Source organism: Brassica napus, chromosome A9 (genome assembly GCF_020379485.1).
Source record: "Brassica napus cultivar Da-Ae chromosome A9, Da-Ae, whole genome shotgun sequence".
NCBI classification, from domain to species: Eukaryota; Viridiplantae; Streptophyta; class Magnoliopsida; order Brassicales; family Brassicaceae; genus Brassica; species Brassica napus.
This window is the reverse complement of record NC_063442.1, coordinates 40,678,271-40,701,597: the sequence shown is the minus strand read 5'-3', so window position 1 is coordinate 40,701,597 and position 23,327 is coordinate 40,678,271. Positions and strand designations below refer to the sequence as shown.

General features: G+C 36.8%; 5 protein-coding genes across 5 annotated transcripts; 4 read left to right on the top strand and 1 right to left on the bottom strand.

Annotated features, from left to right (window-relative positions):
* The first annotated feature begins 91 nt into the window (after window positions 1–91).
* Window positions 92–1,899, top strand: LOC106365335 (non-specific lipid transfer protein GPI-anchored 3). Its single transcript, XM_013804780.3, has 3 exons — window positions 92–524; window positions 613–672; window positions 903–1,899. Exons 1-3 carry the CDS (start codon window positions 161–163, stop codon window positions 1,022–1,024), a joined length of 546 nt encoding a protein of 181 aa, XP_013660234.1. The 5' UTR covers window positions 92–160; the 3' UTR covers window positions 1,025–1,899.
* Window positions 1,900–4,692: 2,793 nt separating this feature from the next.
* On the top strand, window positions 4,693–6,088 carry BNAA09G44620D. The gene has a single exon (XM_013804783.3). The coding sequence runs from the start codon at window positions 5,471–5,473 to the stop codon at window positions 6,011–6,013; it is 543 nt and encodes a 180-aa protein (XP_013660237.2). The 5' UTR covers window positions 4,693–5,470; the 3' UTR covers window positions 6,014–6,088.
* Window positions 6,089–6,976: 888 nt separating this feature from the next.
* Window positions 6,977–8,884, top strand: LOC106369054 (mitochondrial import inner membrane translocase subunit TIM22-4). Its single transcript, XM_013809151.3, has 4 exons — window positions 6,977–7,257; window positions 8,024–8,214; window positions 8,293–8,365; window positions 8,463–8,884. The coding sequence occupies exons 1-4, from the start codon at window positions 7,101–7,103 to the stop codon at window positions 8,546–8,548; spliced, it is 507 nt and encodes a 168-aa protein (XP_013664605.2). The 5' UTR covers window positions 6,977–7,100; the 3' UTR covers window positions 8,549–8,884.
* Window positions 8,859–13,461, bottom strand: LOC106369053 (kinesin-like protein KIN-7A). Its single transcript, XM_013809150.3, has 14 exons — window positions 13,161–13,461; window positions 12,641–12,891; window positions 12,478–12,567; window positions 12,290–12,390; window positions 12,095–12,211; window positions 11,940–12,021; window positions 11,792–11,859; window positions 11,642–11,701; window positions 11,424–11,548; window positions 11,136–11,334; window positions 10,940–11,050; window positions 10,752–10,853; window positions 9,443–10,668; window positions 8,859–9,375 (listed from the first exon to the last, which is right to left on the bottom strand). The coding sequence occupies exons 2-14, from the start codon at window positions 12,879–12,881 to the stop codon at window positions 9,048–9,050; spliced, it is 2,850 nt and encodes a 949-aa protein (XP_013664604.2). The 5' UTR covers window positions 12,882–12,891; window positions 13,161–13,461; the 3' UTR covers window positions 8,859–9,047.
* Window positions 13,462–14,695: 1,234 nt separating this feature from the next.
* On the top strand, window positions 14,696–20,515 carry LOC106369055 (LEAF RUST 10 DISEASE-RESISTANCE LOCUS RECEPTOR-LIKE PROTEIN KINASE-like 1.2). The gene is made up of 5 exons (XM_048741636.1): window positions 14,696–15,598; window positions 16,540–17,207; window positions 17,706–19,795; window positions 19,862–19,911; window positions 20,049–20,515. Exons 1-3 carry the CDS (start codon window positions 14,839–14,841, stop codon window positions 18,321–18,323), a joined length of 2,046 nt encoding a protein of 681 aa, XP_048597593.1. The 5' UTR covers window positions 14,696–14,838; the 3' UTR covers window positions 18,324–19,795; window positions 19,862–19,911; window positions 20,049–20,515.
* Window positions 20,516–23,327: the final 2,812 nt, after the last annotated feature.

The following is a 23,327-nucleotide window of genomic DNA, read 5'->3' as shown; positions in this document are numbered from 1 at the left end:
TGATCGGATCAGCAAAGGTTTAGTAACTGTTTCTCAAAAAATCCAACGTCGACGTGTGTGTTGTGTATATAAATACATGTGGAAATGTATTACAAATTCACACAACATTCAAACACAAGATAAAGAAACCATCTTACAAGAACTAATATTGTTTTTCAAAATGGAGATTGTTAGATTCACCGTCGCCGTCTTTTTTGTACTTTACTCCGTATCATCATCTAACGCCGCAACTGCACCACCGAGCGGTGGAGGCGGCGGAGGAGGAGATGCTCAGGCAATGCCGTGTATACAGAAACTTATGCCGTGTCAACCGTTTCTTCACTCGGTGATTCCTCCACCACCACCGTCGTGTTGCCTGCCTATGAAGGCGATCGTCGCCAACGACGCGACGTGTCTTTGCTCCGTGTTCAACAACGTGGATATGCTCAAATCGCTAAACCTCACTAAAGACAACGCTCTTGATCTCCCTAAAGCTTGTGGCGCCAACCCTGACATCTCACTATGCAAAGCCAGCCCCGCGGGTGGTGAGTAACATGTTACGACGCCGTTTGATTGATTTCTTGTTACTGTTTTTTGGTTCCTAATTAGCTTTTAAATTTTGTGTCGACCAAGGTACTACTACGAATTCGACGTCGCCGGCAACTCCCAAAACTCCTCCGGTGTCTTCCACTGGTAAACACATAAATTTTAAATTTTTTTAAAAGTTATTCTCATGTTTTTACGATTTTTTTTAAATAGTATTGGGTTAGTAAATAGAAAGAAAATGAAAAAGTTTTACAGTCCTTACTATAAACGGTTGGCGATTTTTTTTTTTTTTTGTAAATTTTCCTTTAATATTTCACTTTTTGATTTGAAAATAAATGTTCTGGAGTATTTAGTTTTGTTTCAAAATAAATCAACAGGAAGCGGTTCCACCGGAGCTTCTTCTTCAACGACCTCACCGACAAGCTCTGCTCCGGCCATCAACTTCGCCGGACTAAGCTTCGCATCGACTATCGTGGCATTGGCAACAACCTTCTTCTGATCTACTACTATATATCACATTTACGTCTTTATTCGTTGTTAGATAGGTTTATTCTGTTCGAAATTATGTTTGGTTTTATACCCAAAAAAAAAAAAATTATGTTTGGTTACGTACTCATATGTTGTGTGCAAAAAGAAAAATTAATATTCATATGTAATGAGAAAATTCTAATAATATTAATGATTTCCAACAGCTATTTGCAAACATTTTCTCTAACTTATTTAGCGCCAAAATTTATAAACCATCTCATTACGGTTTTTATTTTTATTTTATTTTCGTCTTCTTTTGAGAAAAAGATGATACTAGTATGATGTTACTAGTTCAATGCATTTAGCTAATGATGCATGTTATGTCTACGTACAATACGATTGACAAACATGTACATGTCCACAACTCAATCTGAATTATGAATGTATAATATGATGAATGATACTATGATGTTATAGTTCAAACTATTAATACGAAATATGGTGTATAATATATATATGTGAAGCTCAAGTAGTATAAAATAGATATATGCCTCTTTATTAGTGTTTAGGAAGCTAGCTTTTTAGGCACTGTCAAGATTTTGACGTTGCAACTAATAATCATTCCATGTTTTAAATATGTTGAAGATAGCTACTTGAGATGTCCTTTTCGCTTTAATTCTAAAAATGTGTTTATATAATGTTATACAAATATTGTCACTCTGTGCTTTAAGATTATCGATTTAATAAATCTTGATACAGTTCATCAAATGGATTCGGTTTAATTTATTTTAGTTGTTAGGTTGAAGGACAAAATAAATAAAATTAGCAAGAGTAAACAACAAACACAAGTTGAGTCTCAAGAAGAGTCGAGGGGACTTTAAAAATAAAATCACATACAACAATACGAAGAGATAATAGTTAAAAAAAAAAAACAATACGAAGAGATAAGTTAAGACTGGTCAACAATAATTTTATGCATTAATTTTACATCATGTAAAGCCTAATTATTGCTATTAAATTGTGTATATGTAATTTTCTTAATTAACCAATTACAAAGTATTCATACCCAAAATTTAATATCCAACTTAGTATATTGGTAAGGTAAAGTATGACATGAATTTATCGTGTACATTTGAATAAGCAAATTTACAAAATATATGATCACATATGGCTTGCTTTTTTCTAGTTTCTGTCATATAAACGTTGATTAATGGTCATATAAAATGGGGCAACTAACAAAGATCTATAGATGTAGAGGTATGATGATGTATCCAGACAGCTAATGAGCTGTATAGATATGATATATTACTTTGTTTCATGGTACCTACTTATGTAATCTTTGTGTTAGGCTTTTAGCCTCTCTACTGGTGAGTTAGGTAACGTCGTGACTTGAGCTCAGCCCAATCATCCAGCTCTTCACAATCACACCCATCCTTCATGCATGTATTTTTCTTTCTCTTCACTGATCTACCATAATAATCATCAACTAATTATTTATTCATTAATTTAAATATATATATATATATATATATATATATTCACAGCACATCCGTTGGTGTAAACGGGCGATCTCAATTAGATTACAGAAAACAAACGCTATACTATAAAGGGAAATTTGGCTGTATAACCTTCAAACAAATTATAATTCATTCTATGCCTAAATACCCTAATACACCAATACACCATGCATCTTTTATATAATAATATTACTATGTCCTCTTACACAACCGGTAAAACCTGTAAACTAAGAAAACTAAATTAATAATACTTACCTTACACACATACAACGTGGCCTTTGGAGAATCACATACCTTGTAGAACGTGGATTGTTTCTTCTCCATTTTTGATCCACTGTGTAACCACCAAAACCATTTCTGGAGTAGCTTTGCCTATGAGATGCCCATCTGCAATGACTCGCTTCGCTACTGACAAAAAGCTTTGCGCATCTGAAATCTATGGAGTCGCCGACAACGTAAACGGCACCGCCGCAAGGTTCGTCAACTCTTCCTTCAATCACCTTAATCTTTTCGGTTTACGAGGCGGTTACATGTACTATTCTCACGGATGTTGCCAGTTACACATATCTTTCTCGCTGTGAATATCCTTGAATTGATCGGAGAAGATGAACAGTTTTTGTAACATTGTGTTCTATTCTATTTTATGCGTATAGAATAGAAATGTAAAACAATATGTATTATGAATGTTTTATTCATGTTATGTAATGTAAAATAGTTTGTTACTATATGTATTTATCATGTATCGTTCCAGTTGATGATTAATAAAGAAGGTGTTATTTTCTTCACCAAGTACTATACTATGTATTTTTTCCATTCTATTTGGGTTTAGAGTTTATATTTGGGTTTAGGGTTTAGTGATTAAGATTTAGGGTTTAGTATTTGGAAGGTGGGGTTGAGGTTTGATGGTGACCCTATCATGTATCGTTCCATTTGACGATTAATAAAGAGTGTTCTATTTTGTTCACCAATATGTACTATACTATGTATTTTGTTTCATTCTATTTGGGTTTAGGGTTTATAATTGGGTTTAGGGTTTATACTTAGGTTTAGGGTTTATACTTGGGTTTAGAGTTTAGTGATTAAAATTTAGGGTTTAGTATTTGGAAGGTAGGGGTTGAAGTTTGGGTTTAGTGATAGCCATAGTATTTAGGAGTTGGGATAGTGTTTAGTATTTAAAGATTATGGATGTGGTTTTAGTATTTCTATAATACTTAGTGATTAGGGTGATTAGTGACTAGAATTTAGGGTTTAGTATTTAGAAGGTGAGGGGGTATGGTTGGGGTCAGCGTTAACTTTCATGCAATCATAGACATTTTATAGTTTCACCAATATGTACTATGTTATTTATTTTGTTCCATTCTATTTGGGTTTTGTGTTTATATTTGAATTTTGGTTTATAGGTTCTTGCCTAGGGTATAGTAAACCATATTATATACATTCTATTTGGGTTTATACTTCCTTGATTAGGGTTTAGCTTAATCTATTTATTTAGGTTTAGCGTTTAGGGTATATTTGGATTAGGGTTTAGTGACTGGAATTTAGGGTTTAGTATTTAGAAGGTGAAGGGTATGGTTGGGTCAACACTAACTTCTTTCATGCAATCATAGACATTTTATAGTTTCACCACTAACTTCTTTCATTCTACTTCATATAGTAAATAAATATGTTATAAGTAAATTTGTGACATGAGTTCTTTTACGTGATGTGTTTGTAAATAATAGTGATTCATTATTGACCAGCAATAAAAAAATTTTGGGTGGATTAAATTGGTACGTGGCTGCATGTGTTTCTATCAAATAAAATAGTATTTAATTTAATCTTTACCCTACGTTATTTTGACCAAGTCATATCTAGCAATACAATATTACCGGATGATTACAGGAAGAAGGGACAGAATCGGATAACAATTGGCATAAATGATAGATATTACATTACGTCAAAATCAATGCTACTCACTTAATTTTGATGCTAAAGTTGGTTATTCAGCAAATTGACCCTACTATATATATGTAGTGACTTGAGTGGATTAGTGATGGCCTGATGGGTAGTGTTATAATTTTCGTACAAAATTATACAATGTCAGTTTTTCCGTATATAAACTTAAAATTATATTGTACCATCAAAGGTTTTTCTTACTTTTAATCGGATTATGTATCAAAAGCATAAAAAATATTTACGTATTTATTTTTAGGGGAAAACAAACTAAATATATATATAGTAGCAAGAGAATGGAAGATATGTTGTTAATAAATATGTCGCTAAGTCATGATTTTTTATTTTATTACATTTTAACAGTTTGAATATACATAAATAGGGGACCCCATAAATACAGTACCAGTACTATTTTGAACTAGGTTTACAAAAATTACACCATACTGTACTTATAACTATTTCTTTAGACTTTTGTTCAAAACCAACTAATTTTTTAAACGGTCGAAAACCGTAAGACATAAAAAAAATATTTTTTCTATTTTTTTCCAACCGCCTTGATTCATGCTGTTTTGCTGAATAAGAACATCTAGTTCTAAATGACCTGTCACAGATAAAATATACATTAAATTTTAGTAATTTTTAGTGTTTGGTAGAAAGAAAGTTAAACAATTAAGCGGGTCTTGTAAGGACTGACTCTGACAAAATATCATGAAAATTAAGTAAGTAGCGACCACATTAATATTGCTAAAACTTGAAAGGAGAAACATTACTTTTTGTAATTTGATTACCCAACTATACCTATCAGACAAAGTCCCCAATAAAGATAAGAAGCGACAACTATAATCCGTAGAGGAAAAAGATACACACAGTTGTATACAACCAGCAAAAATAATTAATACTTAATCACCACTTAATCCATAAACTAACACAACTATATATATTCCACATAATTATAAAACCAAGCCCATTTCTACGAACTTCCCTCTTTGACTCTGTCTTTCTCTCATTCTTCTACTTTGGTTACAATAATGGGAAACACATCTTCATGCGCACCATTGATCATATCATCACATTCATCATCAGGAGTAGTCAAAATCTTATCTCCTTTCACCGGAACGCTCGAGGTCTTCTCTAAACCCATCAAGACTTCCGATATCGTCTCTCAGAACTCCACTCACTTTATCACCGACTCAACTTTGCTCCAAATAGGACACCGAGTCACCGCCGTATCTCCCGACGAGTTTTTGCGGCCTAGACGACATCTTTACCTCCTCCTTCCGACAGACATGCTATTCTCTGTCTTAACACAAGAAGAGCTCGATCTCATCTCGGAAAAATCAGCAGAGATACTCAACGAAAGTCGGTATAACCATCTGAAGAGAATGTTCCCTGTTTGTATGTTTCCAGTGTCCGGAGATAGAAGAAGAAACTCAACGTCCGTTGATGATGACGATGATCATCATCATGATCTTGCAGGTGTGGAAATAAGAGAAACCCAAGAAGAAAAAATTCTATACGAATCTAAATATGGATCTTGGAGGCCTGGACTGGAGACGATCGTGGAGAGCTAAATGAATAAAATCTTGAGGATTGTTAAATACTTTTATATATTACCAGTCGTAGACGATTATTTTTGGTTCTTTATATTTTGTGTCAGAGTTTTGTAAAGAAACGGAGGCTGTTGTTCACGGTATTGAGTTTTAGTTTAACTATACATTTTTCAAGTTATAGATATTGGAATGAACCATGAGGTATAGTTGTATGCTTTTCGGTTACTTAGCATGCAAGTAACTGAGTTCGACAGGATATTGTCTATTAGCGCCGCTGAAGTATTAATCGGACAGCTATAGTCAGTCTGTGTTTTGCATCATCGGATAAAAAGGAAAATATGGTCAATGAAGACGTTGGTTTCTGGTAAACCAGATTTTAGGTATAGCGATTTTGGTATTCGGTACGTATAACAACGTATTATATTCGATTTTTTGCGACGCATATATTATTTATATATGTGGAAGTACTAGTTTATAATAAGGTTTGAAGAATTTTATTTGAAGCATGCGTAGATACTCTGAATATAAAAGAGATCGCCAGCCGATCAAATTGGAGAGAAATGCGCATTTTTTCGTCCTCGGCTAAAAGTCCACACCTACCTGAGAATATATTTATCGCCTAAGCAAGCTGTTAGCATTATAAAACAAATTAACAAATGATAAAGTAAATAAACTTTTTATGAGTAGTGTTCAATCCAGTTTAATCCAAACTAATTAAAAATTAACTTTTTATGGTTCAGGAAATGAAAAGCGACGTGATTATTGTAGAAATAAAGTAGCAGAATAAAATAAAAACTATTCAAAAACAAAAGTAAATAAAAAATATTGAGTAGTGGTGACGTAGCATGCAAAACCAGAAGACACTGCATCATTCAACTCTGTGTCGTGTCGTGTCTCTTGAGGGCTGAGTATAGGCCCATTTACACACTAATGGGCCTGAAATGGTCATAGTTGTGGCTTAAACCCTAAGACGACGGCAAGATAAACCCTGATTCGTTTTCTCTCTCTCTCTCCGAAGGCCCGCGAATCGCGAACGCTTGATCTGTTTCTTCCCTTCTTTTTATGACATTAATCCTGTCGGATCCTCCTGCTCTCCACACCTCTGAAAATGGCGGATGCAAATGCCGAACCAGCCGCTGGTTCTTCGGGCTCAAATGAGACAGCCTCGCAGATCGAGCCGATCCGGATGCCAACGATAGAGGAGATGCGAGCCCAAGAGGTTTGGAACAACTGCGCCGTCAAAAGTGTTGCTAGTGGAGTCATGGGTCTGTTCCAAAATCTCTTCTTCTCGATCTATATCGCTAGATTTGTTTAAAGTCTTTAGCTTTGTGCTAGTGAGTATGTTTCCTAAGCTCGTTAATGGAACACTTGCAGATTATAAGAAGTTTAGATTAATTGTTGCTCATTTCCGACATAAAGCTACTGATGTTTTGCTCGCTGGTAATAGATTTGTAGAAAGTGCATAGCTTTCTACTAGCGATACTGTTTATGACCACTTTTGCAGATAATAGCAAATTTAGTTCGGTTTGCGTTGGTTTAGTTGTTGAATTGAATCTAATCTATTGTACATTTCTGACACAAAGCTAATGTTTGAAAGTTGGTAATAGATTTGTAGAAAGTGCTTAGCTTTCTACTAGTGAGCATGTTTCTGAGCTGGTTAATGGGACTCTTACAGCGAATTGGAGTTTTAGTCGGTTTGGTTAGGTTAATTGTTGAATCGAATCGAATCTATTGTACATTTCTTACACAAAGCTACTGTTGTTTTTTCGTTGGTAATAGATTTGTAGAAAGTGCTTAGCTTTGTACTAGTGATTATATTTCTGAGCTCCTTAATGGAACACTAGCAGAGAATTGGAGTTTTAGTCGGTTTAATTAGGTTAGTTGTTGAATCGAATCGAATGTCTTGTACATTTCTGACATAAAGCTACTAATGTTTGCTCGTTCGTGATAGATTTGTTTTCTTTGTAATGAATAGTCATGTGAGGATATTGATTTTGATTTTGTTGACATTGTATATGGAGTTGTGTGTAGGAGGAGGGCTTGGGTTGATGATGGGTTTGTTCTTGGGAGCATTGGATAATCCTATAACGAATGATACCATGACTGGTAGGCAGCAGTTTGTGTTCACTGCTAAACAAATGGGGTCACGGAGTTGGAGTTCTTGCAAGACTTTTGCTGTTATGGGTTTGGTTTTCTCTGCTGCTGAATGCATTATCGAGAAGGTAACACACATTATTTGTGAACTCTCGAATCATTACTTCAAAGTCCTTACTGTCGATTTACTTCTCTCTAAAAAAAAGGCAAGGGCGAAGCATGACACGACAAACACCGCTTTTGCTGGATGTGTGACCGGTGGCTCAATGTCTGCCCGAGGTAATTAATGTCTTATCATCTTCTTTGTGTGGACTTTTAGAACTTTAAAAGAGGTTTTGCAATGGCCTGATTCTTGATGAATATGATTTTGTTTCAGGTGGGCCAAAAGCTGCGTGTATAGGTTGCGCTGGCTTTGCGACTTTCTCTGTACTCATAGAGAAGTTCTTCGACAGGCATACGTAAACCAACAGTATCTCTAACAAGCGCCATTGCTGGGAATTGTTTAGCTGTTTCCTTTCTGTGATTTTGATACAGTTCATCATCACCTGAGCACAGGGAGAGGGAAATCTAGAATTACATTTTTCAAACATAGAAGAGTGAAGCTTGTTTTGATTGAATATTTGTTCAGTTGTTGTCATTATTTATCATAGTTTTTGAGGTAACACTCAGTGCTCCAATATTACAGTGTTCCTCATAAAATAAGGGCCTGTCCTTGCACAAAAGTTTCAGGTTTCAGAAATCGAATTCAGTTTTGTCTTAAAATATCCAGATATACAATATTCAAAGCTATTTTCTCTACTTCATCACAATAAAGTCCAATTTTATTCTTCATGGATATGATAATCATCTGATCGTTATAGTTTTTTAGTCTCAAATTTGACAAGGTATTAGTACTACAAACACAATGATATAACCAAGAGAGTACTCTGTGTCGTGTATTTTTTTTACAAATATAAATTCTTCAGAGATGAAGAAGATTAGAGATGTTGTCCCAGCCAATGTTCCACTGTCTCTTATCAGAAGGCAGTGCGAAGTTGAGCTCAAACATCTCTTTAGAGATATTACCACTCTCACAGAACCCAACAAGCTTCGCAACAATCTCTGCACTCTCTTGCACGTGCCTTGAGTCGTAAGGATCAGTCCATAGCTTGTTCACAAACTGGAGCTTCCTATGTTTCCCTTCCAGCGGCACGTCCCACTTCATGTACAGCTCTTCTCTCTCCTCAGGCGTCAGTCTCGAGTTGATCCTTCTCGCCAGAAACTCCCTCTCTCTTCTCAATGCTCTTATACTGCATCAACAACAACACATTGATTAAACAATGTTACACCGAAATGAATAAAGTCAGATATGTGTACCTTGATGATAGAGATACTACTGCAGATTCATCGCCATTTCGAGCTGGAGTTGCGTTACCTACTTCTGCTAGATGTTGTTCTAACCAAGTTAACCGTCTAAGCTCCACTTCCATGTAGATTTGATCGGTTTGATCACCTTTGAAGAGTAGATAGAACTGTGTCCTGCGAATGATGGAGACGTGACAGACATGCCACAGCTCTAAGATCTGTTCTCTTTCCTCTATGAAAGTTATATGCCACGCCACTTGACTGAGCTCTTCGTCTTCTTCTACAGTCTTCTCCTCGTTCTCTACGCTGTATCCAGCTCCATCATTTTCCAAGTCAAGTACCTGATGAACGAGAAGTTGTTTCTGGTACTGCAGTTTAGCCACACGCTCTTTGAGTTCGGTCACGTATGCTCTTATGCTTCTCACGTTCTCCTCCGCTGCGTTTTGGAACATTAGCTGCATTTTCTTCATGTTCACTGAGCTTGATCTCCTGTAACCTAGAGGAGTGCTTTCTCTTGACGAGACATCTCCGCTTTCTTCTCCTTTCTGTGGAGTCTCTTGTGGCGTAGTTGCAGAGCTGTTGTTCTCTTGAGGAGCTTTGTTCTCGGCATCACAGTCCAAGACTTGCTTGGAAGATGAAAGAGGTGAGCATGGAGATTTCAAGAAACTCTGGCGTCTTGGAGTTAATGGAAGAAGCTTCTTCTTCTTTGGATGATGATTTTTGGTCTTTGGGGTGGTTTCATCTCCACCATTGATATTGCTTGGAAGCGACATCACCAGCTTATCAAGCTGCTCCTCCAGATTTGCGATTGTGCTTCCTTGTGAATGGAGCCTTGTTATCTCTTCCTTGAGGTTGGCACTTACACTCTTGTTAGGAGCTATGACATCTGTGGATGATCTCACAGTACGCATCTCCCTTATCTCAGCTTGAAGCTTAGCGATCGTCTGAGCTGCATCTTGGTTCCCTAGTCTGTGGCAAGCTACTTCCTTCTGGAGTACTTCAAGTGCCTTTGTTGCTTCCTCCCCAAGCTGTTCTTGAAGGTGTTCGAGTTTTCGGATCTCATGCATCAGTGTGAAAGGAGCTGTTGATGACTGGCGTATCATAGATTGACGTATGGTTGTCTTTCTTGCTCTCTCATTCCGGTTTAGAGTCTTGTTCTCCGCGCTAGGCGTCAATGCTGCAGAATAGGAAAGACATTTTCTGACCGGTGGGTCTGGTGATTCAAATGGATTTGAGCCCTGAGATTACAAACAAAACGTTTAAGCTCAGCCAAAGCTTAGAAACAGTAGAGAGAAAGAGGGAGAGAGGTAGACTTAAGGACCTTATCTTGTTGTTGATCTCCTTGAAGCTTTTGGCGCAACTCCTCAAGTTGGATTTGTGCATCATCTCTCTGTCTCCTAAGCTCTTCCATTTCCATTTCCATCTAAAAAGAATCATAACTAAGCATCAAACCTTTTATTCATTGTATAAACTTTTTTCTATTTGGACAGAACTGAAGTAAACTGAAACCTGCTGGATCTTGAAATCCTTTTCTGTTGATGGACCAGGGGTGCGACGCTCTGCCTCCAATCTAGCCACTTCTTTCTGAAGATGTTTCACTAGTTGCTTATCAGAGACAACCTGTAGTGGTGACAAAACCAGCAAGTAAATATTTTGTTTGTTTTTCATCCAAGGTAGAGCAAAAGCATGGGACAAAGATTATTACCATATTCACTTGAGCATTGTTTGTAACTTCCTTGGCTCGGTTGGCGAAGTATAGAGTATTTCTTGATTGTTCAGCATGAGTGGAAGCTGGACTCAGTGTACATATAATGGCTGTTCGGGCATTTCCACCGAGTGAATGCTGTAATATCCGAGTGAGCTTGGAGTCTCTGTAAGGTATGTGGCCACATCTTTTCCCCACACTGTAAAGAGTTCATAAATTCAGATGATATCAACTTAGTAAGAGTTTGTGATTGCAATGTCACTCTCAACATATATGTAAGAAGCTTACCTTAGTTTCCTTATGACAGTTGTAAGGGTCATTAGACTTAGATTAATATGGCAACCTTCCCTGAGTCTAGTTCCATCTGCCTGCGACTGTGATGCTCTCTCACTTCCTGCTAAGTCCACAAAGTTCTGCAATGCATTCACACACACATTAATTAAATCCACAAAGTTCTAGATAAGCATTTTGCGAAATAAACTGAACATAGAGATAAATTGTTTTACCAGACTAGCCATGTATGACCTCACACAATCTGAATTTTCTCGGTGAGTGCTTTGTATCGTCTGTTTTGCCATCAAGAAAATGTTAATAAGCATATTATGCAGGGCATATTAAATTTTGGTTTCAGGGAAATAATGAATCAAGAACGTTACCAGTCTGATTATTTGGTGTGACCGGGAGCTTGTATCATTCAAAGCAGTCTCTCCAACTTGCCTTTGAGCTATCAGAAAATAGACACACCAGTCAGAAATGTAGAAAATGAATAAACTTGGGGAATATAATACAACAAGTTCAAGTTACCTTCACAAATGCTAATCAGATGCCTCAAGTGTTGATCGTTATTAGCAGTTTCTTCCACCAGTTTTTCAACCACAGTCCCTTTCTGCAATTCCAGACCATTATGTTTGTAGTGTACATTCAATTTAAGGCCATAAACAAATGCAAATAAGTGATACCTCAGGGTCATCAAGGAGTTTAAGAGCACGACCAGACTCAGAATTGAGCAGATCCCTCACATTTTCATTGTATATTTCCAGACCAGAAATCTTGATTGTGAAATCTCTTTCAGGGGTCTGTAAACAGAAATGATAATGGTCAATGACATCTAAAACATTGATTTGCAACTCTGATCATTGCAATGCTTTATTTACCTTAATGATGTGATTGTAGATATCATTGACAGCTTTCTCCGTTACTCCTCTCATGGTATATGTCTTCCCACTGCTCGTTTGTCCATATGCAAATATCGTAGCTGAAACATTAAAAAAAAGGATCAATCATCTATGATCAATCCAAGTAAAGAGAGATTTAGTCATAGAGAGAGAGAGTTGCAAACTACCGTTTATGCCCATCAAAGCAGATAATGCAACATTCTTAACACCATCTTCATACACATCTTCAGTGAAACTCTCTGGTCCAAACACTTTATCTGAAACAAAAAGGGCATAAGATTCCTCAGGAAACAGAACACAAAGGCAGAGATATGGACTTTAATTATTTACCGAAGGTAAAAGAGGACTGGTGATGAGAGCGTTCATGAGGAGCTTGTGGTTTAGAGACAATGGTGTGACTATCAACACATTGCCAAGCCACTTGGTCTCTAGCCAACAGTTCTTTCTTGTTCAGTGGCCTTAGCCTCACGGTAACAACAATCTTCTCCTCCCTCGATCTTGAGCTGCTTCCACCTGGCGTTACAGCTTGTGTTCTGTCTGTTTTCGAAACTGGAGTTCCGGGAGTTCTCATTGTCACCTCCCTACAAAAGTTTCCAGATTGGTTCATCAGATCTGAGACATCATCTCAATTAAGCTTTTAATTTTCATCAAATCTAGGGTTAGAATTTTTTAAAAAATTAATGCAGAAACTATAACTGATTTTCTTTTTAATTAAACTAATTTTGATTTGAGCCAAACATAATCCATTTAGACGATCCTATAGCTTTTCGTCAAAACTTGAAACTTAAAATAAAAATAAAATTCACCTGAACAGATACACGGAAAATTGATTGAGAGATCAAACACTTACACAGGCAAAACTGAAGAGGCAGCGAGGAATATAGAATCGTCTCAGATCGACGATAGAAAAAATTAAAAAAAGAATGTGAGAGAAGGAGATAGTGAGAGAGAGGTTTCTGTTCTCTCTGTCTTGTGGTAGAGTTGAAGAAGAAGATGAACGTGTTTTAGGCTTGTTTTGTCTTTACGAAGGTGCGTGAGAGAGAGATTTTGAATCTGAGAAACCCCCACACCCAACGGCTAGTCCTTTCCGCGTTTCTTTTGAGGGGCTTTCTTTTTTCTTATTTCAATATCTATCCTCATACTTTTAATTCTTCTTAAAATCACCTTACATTTAATTTAATGACTATTTCCCCCCTTTTTTATTTTTTTTTTCTCGTCAAATTTTCTGTCTAGTTTTGTTGTTGTTTTTTTCCGGTATGAATAGATTTCCTGTTGTTGTCAAACCTGTTGATTATTTACTTGGTACATCAGCAAAATATTGTTTACTTTAGGTAATATTGAGCTTTCGTTTCCACATTTTCCGTTACTTTGATGAATTGATGATATCTGTCGGCTTGTCACCTTGTGAATTATTATTGCTTTTAAATCACTGAAACGGTCATCTTTTTTGATAATTTTTTTGCTAGGTTCTAAGCTTTTGATTTATTTACAGATCAAGCGGTGAGTATCTATATTACTTAATTGGGTTCGGCTGAGCTCGGAAAACTCTAGTCTTTTTGGCTTGTATTTGTTTTGTTTCTTATGCATTTAATATGAAATTAAGGTCAAAAAAAAAAAAAGCGGTGAGTATCTATATTACTATCCAGTTCAGCGTATAAAAAATAGCAAATTAGTTTTACACCCTCGTCACTCTCCAGAAGGTGGAAATTTCCCTCCTTGGTCTATTCTTTGAAGTATGAAGTCAAGGTCTTTGCATGAGATTTCGAAATATCTGCAAGCCTGGATATTTTTTTTTATAGCAACTTTATTTGAAAAAGTTATATAAAAGTTCAACTATTTCAAATGAATAAATAATATTGTCACACAACCCAATATATATATATTAACTAGAAGTAGAACAGTATTCCCATCTTCTTTGGTCAGATTTCAAAGTTGAAACAACAAGAAAACAAAAAAAAATCTCCATCTTTGCATTATTTAATTTAATGGTGTAGAAGAAAACATCCACTAACATTTTGATGCAGTAATATTTTAGAAAGTTCTCCTTTTGGATTTTTACATAATTGCAAACTTTCACTAAAACATGTAAGATTAAAACGCTGAAGGATATCTGGTGGGGATCATTGCAATTTAAGGTTTAATTACTTTGATTGATTAAAAGTCTTAGAGAAAACGTGGAACACACAATATGTACGTAAGTGGTATCAACTATCACGTTGCTTTCACTGAAGACCAGAAATAAACTTATGTAACGAAACAAGCCGAATAACCATTACAGCATGCTCTACACGAATATCCGACCTCTTATATATAAAATATATGATTATTTATCTTAGATATAATCACTAACTAACGTTCTCAAATTCATTCTTTAATCATCATCATCATCATCATCATCCCTAATTAAAAATATACAAAAAGTCGTCACCGATCAGTTTGACCAATCTCCCATAAAGTCCTCAAGAACCATCGCAAGTCCAACAAACAAATGGTCTTACCTTATTGTTAGTCTATTCGTCAAAATCTCAATGTCCATCTCTCTTCTCCTCATCATCTCCGTGGTGCTCTACATCACTGACCTCCCGTCGTGCTTCTCCGCCGATCAACTGTACGAGAGGTGCCAACTACCCCTGAGATGCGGATCTGAACCGTCTCTGTTCCCAAACATCACTTATCCATTTTGGGGAAATAACATCGGTAAACCAAACTTCTGTGGCCAAACAGGCTTCGAGCTTTCATGCAAGAAGAATCAAACCCTAACCCTAGAGATCGAGCATATCACTTTTCGAGTTATTTCTGTGAATCTTGATAATAAGACAATTACCGTAGCTGATGATAGTTTGTTCGAGGATGGTTGCCCGCATATTTTCAACTTCACCGGGGCTAAGCAGTTCACGTTAAACCATAACACCGAGTTGGTCGATCTATTCAATTGCGCCGATAATAACTCGGCAAAATCCTTGTCAAAGGTTTCTTGCCAGCTAAACAAAGATAACCCGATAACATATCATGTCTTTGGATCGGCTCATCCTCCTGGAAATTGTACCAAGGTTGGGGAAATACCGATGCTCGAGTCTGCTAAGAACGAGCTTCGCCAGGCAAATGGCTCGGATCAAGCGTTGAAGATGGCTTTGAAAAAAGGGTTCGAGTTGAGGTACGATAAAGAAGACAAGACTTGCCCGGTTTGTACCTATACGCGTGGGATATGTGGTTCGGAGTCAGTGTCGGGAAGTTTCCGGTGTCTGTGTACAGACAAGCCTCACGAGTCCTCCTGCAACGACGGAAGAGGTTAGTTCTTTCGGTCTAAATTTGACTTTTACATTGCGTTAAGTTAATTGCCACCGTTACATTTAAAATTAGTTCCATCAGATCGATCGTGATCCACACTGACTCTAGAATTCGTTTACTTTTGGCCCGATCGTTATTTGACCCCAACCTTTTAATAATGGTGTATTTTGGCTTTTTTCAATTTGATGTTACGTGTCTTGTTTTCCATTGACTTTTTTTTGTTTGGGTGCAAGTTTCTAAATATCCATTCTCATAAAATCAGGATTTTCCTAATCATTTGAAAGATAGTCAGTCGTCCTTGATCATGAATCCCTCAGATATGTAGTAGCTTGAACATTCGGGCACCTTTAGGTCGGGTATTTTGGATTTTGGTTTTAATTTATATCACATTCTAGGTTCTGTTCTAGTAAGTACGGATCGGGTTTATAATACATCGATTTCGGATCAGTTTTATGTCACATCCTAGAACCCATAAAATAATTATATATCGTTCGAATTCGGATTAGGATCGGTTCGGATAACCCTAAGTAAAATCTAAAATTTAAAAGCAAAACATAAAAAATATATACTTATTTATATGCAAAATTAGATATTTAGAGTACTTATTTAAATTTTAAAATACTTATTTTACATTTCATATCAAAATAAATATGAACTGAATATTTGAAGTACATTAATGATATTCATTTATCATACATTAATATATTCAGTTAACTGATGATCGGTTTATCCTTGGCATTAGTCGAAAAGTATTTCAAACTCGGGTCAGATAGTGTGTTAGCCAGTCCACTTTATAGCACTATAAGTGCGTTTCTGCCGAAGCCGACCGGATCAGCCGATAGTGTTTATCAAAAAAAAAAACATGCCTCACTTCCTATATGTTCTTGAGAATACTATATTCTGAAAGTTCCTGACTGTGTTTTTCGTCTTGGTTTCTTCAGGTCCAAATTATGAGGTGAAGATCGGCATAGGTGCTGCCGCTTCGGTCTTTGGAATATCAGCAGCGAGCCTCGCTTGGTTTGTGTACCATCGCAGAATAACCAAAATTTACAGAACATCTTCAGCTTTGCTTCCAAGAAACCCCTCAGATCAATTTTCAAAGCCTTCTTCGGACGTCGAGAAAGCAGAGGAGCTGTTAGCCGGTGTTCGTCTCTTCTCTTACGAAGAGCTAGAAGAAGCCACGAACAGCTTCGATCCATCTAAAGAACTCGGTGACGGAGGCTTTGGTACTGTCTACTACGGTAAGCTTAAAGATGGACGAAGCGTGGCTGTGAAACGCTTGTACGAAAACAACTTTAAAAGAGCAATGCAGTTCAGGAACGAAGTTGATATATTAACAGGTTTGCGGCATCCTAACCTCGTGACTCTATTTGGATGCTCCTCGAAACAGAGCCGTGATCTGCTGCTCGTGTATGAGTATGTTGCAAACGGTACGTTAGCTGATCATCTGCATGGTCCACATGCTAACCCTAGTTCACTTCCTTGGTCTATACGTCTGAAGATCGCTGTTGAAACCGCCTCTGCCTTGAAATATCTCCACGCCTCTGAGATCATCCACCGTGATGTTAAGTCCACTAACATCCTTCTCGACCAAAACTTCAATGTCAAGGTCAGTAACTCATACTGGCTATTACTTATGTTTGGGAGTTCAGTCCCCTTCAGATTTGGATATGGTATTTCGGATTTTCAGGGTTTTCGGTTCATCCCTATTATAATTTTTTCTAGGTACTGGTTAGGATATGTTCATAACATTTCGGATTCGGGTTGAATTTATAATACATCATAAATAACCATATATCTTTCGGATTCGGATTATTTCGATTCGAATTCAAATATTTTTGAGTCCTTATCAGAACAAACATGAAACTGGCCGTGTTTAAGATATTTATTTAAGTTTTAAATATTTATTTTTCATATTTCATATCAAAATAAGCATGTAACTGAGTATTTTACATATCTATTTATGTTCAAATATTTATACTGAATATTAATTTGGATATTCGGATTGGTGTTCGGGATTTTTTCCTTCGGATTCGGATATGTTTTGTAATACTCTACATGATCCTACTTATGTCATTGTCTCATCTTTTTTCATTGATATCATCAGGTTGCGGATTTTGGACTCTCAAGACTGTTTCCTACTGGTCAAACGCATGTATCAACGGGTCCACAGGGAACTCCAGGCTACGTTGATCCAGAATACCACCTTAGCTACCAACTCTCGAACAAAAGCGACGTGTACAGCTTCGCCGTAGTGCTTATGGAGCTTATCTCCTCGCTTCCAGCTGTAGACATGACAAGACCGCGCCAAGAGATCAACCTCTCGAACATGGCAGTTCTTAAAATACAGAACCGTAAGCTCCAAGAAATGGTTGATCCTTCACTTGGGTTCGACACGAATACAGAAGTGAGACAGACCGTGATCGCAGTCGCTGAGCTGGCGTTCCAGTGCTTGCAGTCGGATAAAGATCTTAGGCCGTGTATGACGCACGTGATGGAGACGCTGACGAGGATACAGAACAATGGGTTTGGTTCGGGAATGGATGTTGCGGATGTGAGTAAGAGTGGACCGTTGGCTGCACAGCCTCTGGATGTTGCAAATGTGAGTAAGAGTGGACCGTTGGTTGCACAGTCTGTGGATGTTGCATATGTGAACAAGAGTGGACCGTTGGTGGCACAGTCTCCTGATAGTGTAATTGTGAAATGGAATAGTAAGTCAACTTAGTCACACGGAACACTAACATTTGTATGTGTTTATCAGAATATTAATGTTTTAAGATTGTTAACGACCAGTTAGAGATTGGTGTTTGTGTTCCGTAATGGAAGATATTTTTTGGGAATGTATATATGATCCGAGTTTCGTCACAATGATACTTGATAGTTCCATGCTCTTTGTTTAAGACCATTACCCAATCTCATCATGTTGGTTACTGAAAATGAAAATTAGGTACGTTCAAGAGCCTTTATAACACATGGCATCTTTGATTACCAAAATGTAGTTTAAACATTTTTTTATAACATGATTCATTTGTTAACATAGATTTCTCATGGTTAATATTTGTGGTTCAGTTTCTGCCTGAATTTGAAAACAGAAACCAAATGTTCATATAAGTTTTCACAAGAGATGAATACATATCAAAGTTGGGTTTTGTCTGTGTTGTGAAAAGTGAATGGAGGGTTTATATACCTGAGGAGCAAACAGATGAACTGGCTGGAATACTACAAATCTGAGGCAATCGTAGGGCTAAGGTTTGATTGATGGGAAAACCAGATGATAAAGTATGAATTTCTGTTGAGGAGGAGACAGAGACAGGTCGGTTGTTGGTTATAAATGTGGTTCAGGCTATTGCAGCATGGCTGAGCCGGGAGCTGGACAAAGCCCAGCAGGAATGAACCACTTGGAGCCAGAGCTAGAAGAGAAGCACAAGAAGCAAGAGGACTCGGACCTTGGGCGAGAGCTGACTAGCTGAATGGAGCAAGAGTGGAACCAAGAAGATTAAGACAGCGATAAAGAGACTTTAAGATGCCATTTCTTTGTATATTGTATTGTCAATTACTTAGAAAATAAGTTTCAAAGTGTAACCTTTTTTTTATTTCAGTAAATTTTGATTCGCTTCGCTACTGATGGAGTTGGTTGCGAGGCTGGAGAATCTCGTGAGTGCGTACGTTGAGCTCTGTCTCCCATTTCAAAGCGTAAACTTTTTTATTTCAGTATATTTTGATTGAATCTTTAATCAACTGAGTCGTTGTAGTATAGTGGTAACTATTCCCGCCTGTCACGCGGATGACCGGGGTTTCAGTTTTTCCGTCTAAATTTTGTATACGAAGATTTAGTCAATTATTTTGGCAATATTTTAATAAACAAAAATGGGAACATGCATTCTGGTAAACTGTATAAAGCTTTAGTTTTTTCTCATAAATTATTGTTTGATGCATCTCTAATATGTTTTTTTTATGTCTGAAGGAGTTGTTTGATGATTGATCCTAAGGAGCAGCCCATGCTGCTAGCTGAGCCTCCTTTAAACACTTAACAGAATAGAGAGAAGTCTGATTTATCTGCTTATAGATAGTTACTTTTGTCTTATATATTGATTCATCTGAGTGTGTTACTGATGTTCTCAAATTGTATGCTTGACAGCGGCAGAGCTAATGTTTGAAAAATACAAAGTTCCAGCATTGTTCATGGCTAAGAATCCTGTATATTTTGTTTTCTACCTGCTCTTGTGAAAGCAGCAGCATGACTTTGGCGTTTTTTCGTGTTAGGTTCTCACGTCTTTTGCTACTGGGCATGCTACCTCGTTGGTCGTTGACTGGTAAGAATCTTTCTACTTTCAAAATTATTGAACTTATCTCTAATACGTGGAAGCTACTAATGTTCTACTTCTGTTATGTATGCTCTGAAAGGACACTGATGCATGAGGGTTATGTGCTTCAAAATGTATATGAACAGGTCATGGAGAGCATCAACAAATGTGATGTGAATATCCGGAGAGAGTTATATAGTAGCATAACAATCAATTTCAACTCTTAAATCTTTAGTTTAAATTGGTAAAACTATGTATCAACAATTCCTTTAGTTTTTCTTGGATGTGGATGATGTTCAAACTTTTTTTGGCTTTATGCCAGCTTGCCGGTGGCACATCATCAATGCAACAGTTGAAAGAACGTCTCGAGAAGGACTTGATAAAAGGTATTGTGCCATTTGTCTCTTTATTCTCTCATTTGTAAACTTTCCTAGGTTGTTGTTAAGATGACAAAAATCTGTTCATCATCGTGTTAAATGTGTTGATTGTTAGGGATAAATGTCCCACATCGGATATTAGAAGGGAATCTTAGCAATATATAAGATGGATGGGCCATTCCACTTAGCACCAATTGGTTTTAGGTTGGAAGCCCATCTAGCTTAACATTGATTTCATTGTTCAGCATGTTGTTCATTTTAAGATAATCAAAACCGTTCTAACTTATCAGGATTCAGCTGAATCTAAGAGCATCCGCATCAATGAACCCCCTCTTGGGGTTCATAGGATTTTTTTAATATTTTTTGGTGGGACCATGAATAGTGATGAACTTCTATCGTTTGTGTGTCTGCAGTAGTGAACCTGAAGAAGGGGTTCATAGGAATAAAATAATATTTTTTTTAAAAAAAAAATATTTGAAAACTTTTTATTCAATACATTAAAAATATTCAAATACATTAAGAATATTAATGAACATAGAAAGATTATTCATCTACATTACCAAACTTTTTCCATACATTTTCAACTAAATCCGCTTTCAAAAGATGATGTTTCTCTGAATCCCGAACTTCATTGCGAACGCCTAACATATTACCGATATTAAAACTTGTTCTCGTTTTCACCTTGGAACTTCTGCTTGACTCTCCTGACTCGAACTCAGATGTATCAATTTGGGTATATCCGTCTCGTTCGTTCTCTACTATCATATTGTGCAATATGACACAACTTCTCATAATCATTCCTATCTTTTCCTTGTCCCATAGTAGAGCTGGGTTTTTAACTATTGCGAACCTTGATTGCAATACTCCAAAAGCCCGTTCGACATCTTTTCTGGTGGATTCTTGACGTTCGGCAAATAGCTTTACTTTAGGACCTTGAGGGAGTGGGATGGATTGGATAAATGTTGACCAATTTGGATAAATTCCGTCAGTAAGGTAGTAAGCCATACGATAAGTGTGGTTGTTGACCTTGAACTTCACTTTTGGTGCTCGACCTTGTAAAATATCATCAAAAACTGGTGACCGATCAAGAACATTGATATCGTTGAGGGTACCTGGTAATCCGAAAAAGCGTGCCATATCCAAAGATCTTGTGATGCAACAGCTTCTAAGACAATTATCGGCTTTCCTGAACCACGTGTGTACTGACCTTTCCAAGCCGTTGGACAGTTTTTCCACTCCCAGTGCATACAGTCGATGCTGCCAATCATCCCTGGGAACCCCCGTACCTCTCCAATATCGAGTAATCGTTGAAGATCATCCTCATTAGGTCTTCGTAAATACTCCGGTCCAAACAATTGTATTATCCCAGCAGTGAAATTTTCCAAACATAAACGTGCCGTACTTTCACCAAGTCGGAGATACTCGTCATATGTATCTCCCGATTGACCGTATGCCAGCATACGTATAGCTGCCGTACACTTTTGAAGTGCGGATAGCCCGAACCTTCCGTGAGCATTTTTTCTTTGCTGAAAGTATGGCACTTCAGTACTTAGGCGATCGACAATGCGAAGGAACAATGACTTGTTCATTCGAAAACGCCTCCTAAACATTTCTGGTGGGTAAGTGGGATTTTCGTTGAAATAGTCGGTCAATAGTTGACTGTGTCCGCGTTCCCGATTTCTTTCGATATAAGCTCGTCTCTTCGGGTTGTTAGCTTGACCATCAACTACTGAATCGATGAAATTATCAACAACTTCGTCGACCATTTCTTCTAAATACTCATCTACTTCATCACTTGATGAGGAAGACATTGTTGAAGCAATTTACTTCCTATAAAAGGCAAAAGGGATTTATAAGTACATTATTAGTTTAAATTTCCATAACTTAAATTTTTTATAAACTTATTAAAATATATCATACACAAGTACATTACATTTATTTCCTTGTATATATGGTATGTAGTGTTGTCTTTTATCATTTTTTTCTTAAATTTAAAAATATTAGTTTAAATTTCCATAACTTAAATTTTTTATAAACTTAATAACATATAACTTATAAGTACATTACATTAATTTCCTTGTATATATGGTATGTAGTGTTGTCATTTATCATTTTTTTTCTTAAATTTAAAAATATTAGTTTAAATTTCCATAACTTAAATTTTTTATAAACTTAATAACATATAACTTATAAGTACATTACATTAATTTCCTTGTATATATGGTATGAAGGTGTGGTGATAGTTGCGAGTGCTGATGGTTGAGAAAAATCGTGGTGATGGTTGAGAAGTGAATGAAAGGGTGGTGATAGTTGAGAGAAATCAATGCAAAAGTGAAGAATCAATGCTAGAGTGAAGAATCAATACTATAGTGGTGATAGTTGAGCAGAAACATAGATCAAAAGTGAAGAATCAATGCTAGAGTGAAGAAACAATTTATAGTGAAAGAGTTGTTGCAGTTCCATAAGTGAAAAACATAGATTATATAAAGACACATATTTTACAATGTGATCGGGTACATACACCCGTGAGTACAAAATAGAACCCGTGGGTACATACACCCGTGAGTTCAAAACAGAACCTGTGGGTACATACTCCCTAGGAATGGAGCCAATGAGCAGAGGACTAGCATTGACATACTCCACTATGCGCTTCCAAAACGTGCCTGCCTTCTGCTCGTTACTCACGATTGGATCTTTGCTGGTGTTCAACCAAGCACTGATCAAGACAACGTCTTCTTTGGTTGTCCACTTACGCTTTGACGCCGCTTTAGGAACCTCAGAACACCCTAAGTCTATGGGTTGACTGCTCTGAGAGACTAGTAGGTTAACCAACCCGGGAGAGTTATAGTTAAAAGGATCCATTTAGATTTTAGATAAATGGGTTTAAACTTTGGTTTGTGTTTTCAGAAGAAGATTGCCTATGATTTTAAACTAGTTTTGACCTTGAAAGGACAAAAAATTAAAGTGGGTCTAACCACCAAACATTGATTAAAGTTTTTAAAACTACAACTACTACACAGACTGTATTCAATAAACATCAAATCAGTT